General features: G+C 46.8%; 1 protein-coding gene across 1 annotated transcript; it reads left to right on the top strand.

The window, feature by feature from the left end:
- The first annotated feature begins 2454 nt into the window (after positions 1-2454).
- OTOL1 (otolin 1) lies at positions 2455-6572 on the top strand. The gene is made up of 4 exons (XM_019007740.2): positions 2455-2769; positions 4439-4528; positions 5416-5487; positions 5631-6572. Exons 1-4 carry the CDS (start codon positions 2484-2486, stop codon positions 6524-6526), a joined length of 1344 nt encoding a protein of 447 aa, XP_018863285.1. The 5' UTR covers positions 2455-2483; the 3' UTR covers positions 6527-6572.
- The last annotated feature ends 3501 nt before the right edge of the window (positions 6573-10073 follow it).

Here is a 10073-nt window from a genome sequence, read left to right as displayed (position 1 = left end):
CTCCCCTGCAGGTTCTCATTGGCCACAGCAGCAGCTGGGACAAAATAAAACTGATCCTCTCCCAAAATAAGATTTCCTTTTTCCAGGTGCCATGGAGGGGGGGTTCTCCAGGGAACAGGGGCGTTTATAAGGTAGGAAATTTGTCTCCAGGAAAAATTCCTGTCTATAATCAATGTATAACTGCATGAGGGTTAGGGTTTTTCTTTCCTCACACGTCTAAGAACTAGAAATAATTAAGATAAAGTGCAGTCATCTCCCTGATATTTAAAATTAATGGATTTAGGTTAAATTCCTGTTGTGAACTGGAATATCTGGAATTTTAGGGAGCACACAAAAAAACAAGTGCATTTATTACCATCTTATTATGGGAAATATGTTAATAATTAGTAGGTGTTTAGATCTAATTAAATGTAGATTAATTTTATGGATTATATGGCACTGCAACACAGTTTAATTCTTCCTATTTTGTGTGAATTATAATTTTATTGGGGGGATTCCTATGAATGATTTTCTATTCAGTGGTGGTGAATTAATGTAATGAAAAAGTCCAAAATTGCAGTTTTATTTAAGTGCATTCATTTAGAATCACAGACTGGTTTGGGTTAGAAGAGACCTTAAAAATCATCTTGTTCCAAGCCCCTGGCATGTAAAAAAAACCCTGAAAATAATTATTTAAGATCAATTAATATAGGAACAGTCTTGCCCATTAAAATGAAAATCTCTTTAGTGATTCCTTGCTCTGAGGATTTCATTTTTTCAGGCTGGTGAGGTATAATTTGGTTATTAATTATGTTTTCCCAGTGTTTGACAGCAATCCATCAATCTGGCTGCAGAACTGGAGTGTAGCTGGGTTTGGGGCTTGTGATGTGAGACAGGAAAACTTAGGAATGGATTTGAGAACTGATTTAGAATTTCCCCATAAAATTATTAAATCCCTAAAATCACTGGAAGTTTTTGAGTGGAAATTATGGCTTTATTCACTTAGCTTCAGGTGTTACAGGACACTCCTGTGTGAGGATATTGTTCCAAAGAAAAATTCAGGTTTTTCCCCCTCTTTCCAGGTAGCAGATGATCCTTTTTCTTCTTTTTCTCCTTTTTCTTCTTTTTCTCCTTTTTCTCCTTTTTCTCCTTTTTCTCCTTTTTCTCTGTGGCTGCAGCTGCAGGCTCTGGCTGCTCCCTGGTGCTGAGCATCTCCCTCCACATCAATTCCCAGGAAAACTCTTCATGGTAAGGCTGGCAGGGAAAAGAAAATCCAAATTTAGGACAAAAATCTGGGCATGGAATCCCATTCTAATGAAGCACACTCATGGAGAAGGGATTATTTATCCTTGTGGATCGAATGGCCCCAGTGGGCAACAGTGACCACTGGGGGTTTTATGTGGGGGATCAATTTTCCATTAAATGATTTCATTTTGTTTGAAAATGGTGAGGAAAAAAAGGAAAATCACTCTAAAAAGTGATTTTTCCTGTAAAACAGAATGGTTAATGATGGAAAGGTTCTAATCCAGCCCCTGAATGCTGGGTTTGGAGTTGGGTCTCTTTCTGCCCTCTGGATGACAGGGATAGGAGGGTCTCTCCTGGAGGTTTTCCCATGCTGTGGAATGCTGTGGCTCCTGAGGAAGGTTGGGTTTCAGCTTCAGCAAGAAAGGGACTCTGTTTGCATTTACAGCTGAGGACCCTGCTTTAAAAAATGAACAAAGATGCTTTTTGTGACGAGTCACCTGAGAGGCGTCACCTGGCCACAGGAAAACCCGGGGCCTTCTGCCTCGGTCCTCTCCTCCTGGGTCAGCTGAATCACCACTTTAAAAATAAAAAGAGCAGATGTGAAACTTTACATTAAAAAAATCCAGAAAAATCAGGTAGAAACAAAGGGGAAAAAAAAATCAAGATAAAATTTTTGGTAGACTTGATACTCCAAAGTACCTGAGTTTGGAAAACTTGCTGTTTCATTTTGGTTTCCATTTACTCTTTTAGAGAAAAGCTTTTTATTGAGTGTAGCTGTACTGGACTCTGAAATCATTACAGAATTCAATCCCTATCCTTCCAGGACCAAAGTGGGGTTTTAAGACAGATGGAGAGAAACTTTTCTCCAAGGGCATGGAGTGCTGGGATAATGGGAATGGCCTGGAGTTGAAGAAGGGCGGGGTTGGATGGGATTTTGGGAAGGAATTCCTCCCTGTGAGGGTGGGGAGGGGCTGGGATGGGATTCCCAGAGAAGCTGTGGCTGCCCCTTGGAAGTGTCCAAGGCTTGGAGCAGCCTGGGGCAGTGGAAGCTGTCCCAGGGATGGAACGGGATGGGATTTAAGGTCCCTTCAACCCAACCTGGCCTTGAGCGTTTCCTGGGATGGGGCAGGCACAACCTCTCAGGGAAAGCAGAGCCAGGGCCTCACCACCCTCACATCCAGGGCCTTGTCCTGGCTTTAGGGAAGAGCCAAAGGATGTTGGACAGGGATTTGTTGCCATGTTTTCCCACAGCTGCTGCCATGTGGAGCTGTCCGGGGCCCATCCCGCTGTTCCTGGTGCTGGCTGTCGTCCCCGCGCGCGCGGCGCTGAAGGTCACCCCGGCCGTGCTCTACACCAAGCCCAAACCTTCCCCATCTGTCCCGGGGAAAATCCCATTCCCAGCAGCGCCTGGCAGAGCCGAGTTCCCCACGCTCTTCCCCTTGGAGAATTCCACGCTGGACTCGGCCGAGTTCTTCTTCAACTGCTGTGACTGCTGCCCACCCGCGGCGGGGCCTCGGGGCTGGCCGGGGCCACAGGGACCCCCAGGTGGGCTGAGCCCCTCTCTGCTGGGCTACAAACACCAAATCCAGGGCCTTTTCCCTCAGGAAACCATTTGGTGGGATTTGTGCAGCTCACGGGGGTGCATTGAGCTCTTCCTGAGGGGCAGCTCTGGTCACTGCTCCCTGGGACAGGGACAGCAGCCAGGGAATGGCTGGAGCTGGGCCAGGAGAGCTTTGGGGTGGGTATTGGGGTTTTAGGGAAAGGTTCTTCCCCAGAGGGTGCTGGCACTGCCCAGGATCCCCAGGGAATGGGCACGGCCCCGCTGGAGCTCCAGGAATGCTTGGACAGGGTGGGATTGTTGTGGGGCCTGTGCAGGAGCAGGAGCTGGGCTGGAGGATCCCTGGAGGTCCCTTCCAGCTCAGGAGATTCTGTGATTCCATAATTCTATGAAATGTGGGATGTGATTCTGATTTGTGTAAATCCAGAGCAGAAAAGTTCATGTCAGCCACATCCTGGAAGTTACAAACCACCAGTGTGAGTGGGAATTCCTGAGCCCAGATTTTGGGACTATCCCAAATCCTCGCTGGAAGGAGGCCACGCTCCTCAATTCTCTGTCCCTGGGAATTCCTGAGCCCAGATTTTGGGACTATCCCAAATCCTTGCTGGAAGGAGGCCACGCTCCTCAATTCTCTGTCCCTCATCCCCTTGGATTCACAGCTTTAATTCCACATTCACTTCAACCATGGCTTTATGACCTCTAAAATTACCTTCAAGCAATTTTGCATCTTTACTGAAGGTTCCTTTATTATTTTTTTTCTCATTTTTCCCCCCCCACCCATTTCAAAAGAGAAAATTAAAAAAAAAAAAGGTTTAATTTTAAAAATAAATAAACAGATCACAAAAAGCAGCTCTCTATAAAAGGACCTAAATATTTAATAAAATACACTTTTTATCTTCTTTCTAGTGCTAAAACACATGCAGAGAGTGCCTAATTCTGCTCCTGCTCTAATGAGTAATGCATTAGTCTGCAAATGTTCACTTTAATAGCACTAATACTGGGGATAAGAACTATCCATCTGAGGAAAGGTGTGAAAACCATGAAATAATTCTCCTTTAACTCAAAGCACTCCAGGGATTTTCACTCCCCGTGGCTTGGGAACGGTTGGCTCATGGAAATGGTGGTGGCTGTAAAGGGAGTTTGATCTCTCATCTCTTGATGGAAAAGTCCTTGTGATGATTGAAGGTGCCATAATCTGCTCCCAGACAGGCTCTGGGAATCTCTGGGTTCCCAAGGGGATGGAAAAGGGAAAGGATTTCAGAGCCTCCTTTCTGCAGCGTGGAGCTCTGGGCCAGGTTCCTCTTCTGTATTTGCAGAATTAATTCTCCTTAAGGAAAGGGACAATTCCAAAGGTGTGGCAGCTCCTTGGATGTGCTCAGATATTAAAGAGAGATTAATTTCTGATGTTTTATGAATCTCTAAGCTCCTGTGGCTCTGAGGCAGCTCCAAGTTGGTTTTAAAAACTCTTTAACTACGACCCAGAGTGAAATGCAAAGCTGAGAGATTTGATGATGTCAAATAAAACAAGCAGCTCTTCCCAAGGTGATGGAATCACTTCATACACACTCCTCAATGCCACATTGCTTAGGTACCAATAAAAATGTCATTTAAAAGTTAAACCTTGCAGTTACTGAGATCATTTTGTTGATTTTACAGGTCCCAGGGGGGAGAAGGGAGATGCTGGGCTGCCAGGGCTGCCGGGAACTCCTGGCTCTCAAGGTCCAAAGGGCTCTAAAGGAGAAAGAGGTAAACCAGGCTAATGGAAAATGCTGTTGTCCTCATGAAATACCACAAAATTATTACAAAAACATATTTTTTCAAAGCAAAAGAAGATTGCTGCTAGGGATTGAGGCCTGGAGAGGTTCAGCTGGCATCAGTGCAGGGACAGGAACTCAGGTGGTGGCAGCGTTTGTTCAGGTGGAATAGGAGCAGCTGCTCATAAAGATCTCACTAAAAAATTCTTGTTCTGAACAGGAGTTCAAAATCTGGGTTCAGCTTGCTTTGGATTAAGGACAGAAGTAGGAAAACGCCACCAAAGGAAGTCGTGTGCAGGTGTAAAATCTGCATTTCAATTTCAATATCTTAGAGGCAAAAGCACTTCAGTTAAGATGCTGAGCAATCATGATCCATCAGTATTCCTGAAAGGAAACCCTGCCCTTCATTTGGGGCTTGGAGCAGCTTTATTCTGACAGATCCTGCTGCTGCCTCTGGAGAATCACCGGGCTCCCAGCAGCAGAGTGTGCTGCTGTTCAGTCACTGCAGCTCCTTAGGCAGCGATTTACTCCTGGAAAAAGGTTTTTGGTCACCCTGGAGTGAGGAATGCAGAGCTGCCACCTTCTCCATCTTCCACTAAACAGCAGCCACTGCCTCGCAGAAGGGCAGAAATCTGGGGGTGAGGAGGTGCTGGGGGCTGTGGGGTCCAGCTGAGGTTCCTGCAGGTGTTTCTTTAAAACCCACGTTGCTCATGTCTGTTTTGTTAATTTGAATTTTGTTTGTGAGGGACACACACAGATGGTCCCAGCAGGGTGTGGTGTTTGCTGCACTGCACACACCAGCACCCATTAATTAATTAATTAATTATTTCATTCATTCATTCATTCATTCATTCATTCATTCATGCTGGAATGTCCCAGGAGGAAAAGGGGAGCAAGGGGAGCGAGGAGCGAGTGGAAGCCCCGGTTATCCAGGGAAACCTGGGCTGCAAGGTGGGTCTGGAAAATCCAGGATCACTCTGACCTTTCTCTCTGCTCTGGGTTTTTCTGCATGGAAGGACCAAGCCTTTTGGATGGCCCTTCCATCTCCAGAGCAATCCAATTTTATCGGTTTTAATCTTCTCTTTCCCCCTCAGGTGAAGCTGGAGCCAAAGGCAGTAAGGGCAACCACGGCTTCCCTGGACTGAAGGGACAAAAGGGCGCCAAAGGGGACACCTGTGACAACGGCACCAAAGGCGACAAAGGGGACAAGGGGGATCCTGGAGAGCCGGGAGTGGGCGGAGAACAGGGGGACAAGGGAGAAAAGGGGGACACGGGGGAAAAGGGATACTGTGGGGAGCCGGGGGGGAGAGGGGCCAAGGGGGACAGAGGGGAAGGCGGCACCAAGGGGGAAAAGGGCAGCAAAGGGGACATGGGCGCCGAGGGCACGCGGGGGGCGGCTGGCAAACAGGGAGAGAAGGGCGAGCAGGGCTGCAAGGGTGACAAAGGGGACCTGGGCCCCACGGGCCTGGCGGGCCCCAGCGGGCCCAAGGGCGACCCCGGCACCAAGGGCGGCCGAGGAGCCCCGGGCAGGAAAGGCTCCCGCGGGGCCAAGGGCGCCCGTGGGGACGTCCCCAAGTCCCCGCGCTCGGCCTTCAGCGCGGGGCTGTCCAGGCCCTTCCCTCCTCCCAACGTGCCCATCAGGTTTGACCGCGTGTGGTACGACGAGCGCCATGACTACGACCCCGCCACGGGCAAGTTCAACTGCAGCGTGCCCGGCGCCTACGTCTTCTCCTACCACGTCACCGTGCGCGGCCGGCCCGCACGCCTCAGCCTCGTGGCCAGCAGCAGGAGGGTGGCCAAGGCCAGGGACACCCTCTACGGCCAGGACATCGACCAGGCCTCCTTCCTGACCATCCTCAAGCTGAGGGTTGGTGACCAAGTGTGGCTGGAGGTCGGGAAGGACTGGAACGGGCTCTACGCCGGCGCGGAGGATGACAGCGTCTTCACGGGGTTCCTGCTGTACCCAGATGGTTTCGAGGTCATTCTCTGAGTTTTTGGTATGAAGATAACCCTGAGGAACATCTTTTCCCTCTGGGTGTGAGAGGAGAAAAGGGCAGCACCTTGATTTAGTTGTTATTTTCGTGATGTTTTAACAAAAATGTTTGCATGTGCGAGGCGTGGATTAGTTTGAAGATGTCACACATCCTTTGTCCGTTGTCCAAACATCAACAGGACCAGCGTGGGGAAGGTATTTCCCAGCACAGTTTGGAATTAGAATATTCAAATAATGGAATGAAACTCCTTCCCATCTCCTGCAGGCCTTGCATGGTCCAAACTCCCTCTAGGAATCAGTTCTGATTTTGATAAAAGTGCCAGGGTTTGATTTATAGAGCTCAGCCAGATGGCAACATGAGCAGTAGGTCCCTTGAAATCACCTGAAAAGATTTAAAGCTCTTTTATCCTTGAATCAGTATTATTTAGTGCTTTAGTCTTGGTCACAAATTATAGAAAAAATTGTCTATAAGAGTATTAGATCAGTGTAAAAAAATCCTCCTAAATCTTGTTCTTAAACAAAAATAAATTTGAAATTTTCAAAAATAGCTGAGAAATGAATATTTCACTTTATTGGTCCACTTGGAGCCCCAGTTTCTGAGCCCCTGATGCTGTGAGATCATCCCTGGACTGCTGGGAGGAGGAGGAGGCAGCCAAGAACAGACTTTGGAACTCCCTCGAGGTGTTGTGATGGCTCAGAGGATTTGTGGGAAAGTTTAAAAAGCCTCATGGAGACCATTTGACTGGAAAACCATAATCCAAGCTGTTTTCCACCTTAAAAATACTGAAACATAAACCAAATCCCTCATTTTGAGCTGTTTTTCCTCATTTTTCACACCGTGGCAGAATGACAGTGGATTGATTGAGGATGTGCATTGTCTCATCATGGAGATAAGAAAAAAAAAAAAGCCAAAATATTTGTTCCCTTTTACTTCAGCTTTTATTAGCAAGGAGTTGTTTGGTAAAACTATTTCCTTTTCAGGCTGCAGTGAAGCATTTTGACACTGGTGGAAGAAAATAAATGCTCAGGGTTCTAATCAGGTCAGCAGCTCTTGCCTGTAATTATGAAAAATTATTCCAAAGCCATAAAAACACATTTTTTTGTGGTATTTTCCATGTTTTTAATCAAATGTTTGCCACTTAATTCCGTGATTTTAGTGGCAGGACTGGGTTAAATCACCTGGCTCAGTGTCTTTCCTTTGGCAGAGTGGGTAAAATTCCAGGATAATCCCATGGTTTTCTGGGAGCTAAACTGTTATTTTTCCCCTTTGACTCCTGCCCTTTTTCTTTGGATATTCAGCTGGGTGCAACTGGGAACTAAATTGGCTTTGAAGGTGGGAGATTTGGGTTAGAGAGGAAGGCTTTATAAACACCAATAATTTGGATTTAAAGCCTTTGTGATGCTGCTGAACAGCTCTTGCTGGATAAAACTTACCAGAATATTTTCCCTTCAGTGAGGGAAGCAGTTGGGAGCTGTGGAAAGTAGGGATGAAACTACAGGAGATCTTGGGAATGGGAAGGAGAAAGAAACTTCACATGTTTCCTTCCAAGTCCTTCATAAGCTTTTTGATATCAAAGAAAAGTTCTTGTTCATTTTGACAAGGCATATTAAAGATTTCTGTATCTCTGGCTTGTAAATCACAGCTCTTAAAAATCAGTGTAAGGAAAATTTAGATAATGGTGGAAAATTCCAGTGTTTCCTCTGGGATCAGTTACAACAGCTGAGCTGGTTGTTTTTCCCCCCTCTCATAAAAATGTAAATTGGATGAAATCTTCCCAGGCTGGGGGTTCCTTTTCCTTCTCCTGGGATTTTTCCCCACCTCTCTGATGCTGAAAGCATTGGCTGCTGTTTCATCAGCTCAGCTTCTCCTGGGTAACACACGGTGAGAGGGAATGGCTGGTCCCTTTTCCCTGGGACTGCAGGGGAAGGGAGGAACTTGGAATTCCCAATTTCTGCCGTGGCTGGCCCAGCTGTAACCGGAGGATAAAGATGGGATTTCTGCTCCTGCAGTCCCCAGCACAGAACTGGGAGGGAATCAAGTGCTGATGGATGCAGGATGGAATATCAGGACCTGTGTTCAGGACAGGAGTGTGGGATTCCCTTACCTGCAGAGCCTCTGCTTTCTATTCTTCAAACATCTAAAATCCTTGGGTAGACAAATCTGCAGGGTTCAAGAGAAAAATACAAGAATTTTTATTGACTGAGAGAGGCTGTGGGTTGTATTTATTTAAATAAAAAATACATATTTTGACTAATATTGTCTTTGAGTCACTGACTACTGAGGATGTGTTTACTGAAACAAATTTGCAATAATGATATTAATAATAATCTCAGCTTCCAGCTGGAAATAGCTGAAGATCAAGCCTTTAGATCTTTGCTGCTGTTAATTCTGGGCTGGATTTTGGGCTGGGCTGTTCCCCAGGCAGAGCCAGCTCTGCTGTTTGGATGCTGTGGTTGTCCAGGGAAGTGGGAGCTAAAAAGTGGCTCATCCTTGGTTTCCCAAGGAGATGGAAGGGATGGGATCAGTTTTACAGCCCAAGTGTAATCCAGATGTCAGCCAGGCTCCTGCAGGGAATTCTCTTTTCCCAGTTTTCCCTCTGAAGGGTAAATCCCACCATCCCTTCATCCCGGTGTCCTGGTACTGAGGATCCTCCTGCTCGCTGGGATTTGCATCCATGGATCTGGCAGAGGATTCCTGGGCAGGTGGGGAGCAGCGGGATCAGGAGATGCCCCCACTGTGCCCGGGCTGTTCCTGTCCTCTGTCACCTGGAATGCCCCAAAAAGGTCCCCAGGGAGAGGTGATGAGCTCACCCTCGGCATCCTTGCCTTGGCACGGCTGCTCCCTCTGGAATATTTCTGAGGAATTGCTTCAGGAGCGCTTTGTTTCCTCACAGATCCTGCTCTGTGAGCTCCCACCCACAACCATTTAAACCCAAAATCCTGAACTGGAATATATCCTGAATATCCCATCCCAGCTGCTGGGAGCTGGGCAGCCTCAGTTTTCCTCCCAGCGTATTTGGAGCCAGGAAATATTAAAATATTGGGGAAAACACAAATATATGGCCCTAGATGTTGTAAAGACAAATCTACTTGGTGCTTTCAAGATCAGTCTTTATTTCCTTGTGTTATAAATGCAGCCACACACACAAATAAATGAGCATTTAGCAGAATTGTCTGTGCTTTGTGTGGCGCTTTTCTCCTTATATTCACTTTATTTCTCCCCTCTGCAAACTTGCAGCCTTTATTTTTAAGGTTTTATTTTAGCTCCATCCAGATTTTTCATCTCCCCAGGGCATATCTATTTGTTTGGATGACTAACTTGCTTTTCCTGTAGAAATCTGAATTTCTAAGTTGCTGATCCAAGTCTCTCCAATGATAAGTCATTGTCCATCTGTTTGCTCCCTCCTGAGCTGGTGCTGGGAGCTGCAGAGGGAGGATTAATGTGTGTGGAGTTAGGCCTGGATTAGCAAGGACAGCCTCGTGCCTTGTTTTCCCCATGTTCCTGTTGGTGTTCCTGGCTCCTCAGGAAAGAATCCCCTTGGTT

Source organism: Parus major, chromosome 9 (genome assembly GCF_001522545.3).
Source record: "Parus major isolate Abel chromosome 9, Parus_major1.1, whole genome shotgun sequence".
Classification (NCBI taxonomy): domain Eukaryota; kingdom Metazoa; phylum Chordata; class Aves; order Passeriformes; family Paridae; genus Parus; species Parus major.
Note: the sequence above shows the minus strand (reverse complement) of the source record. Positions and strands in the feature narration are given on the sequence as shown.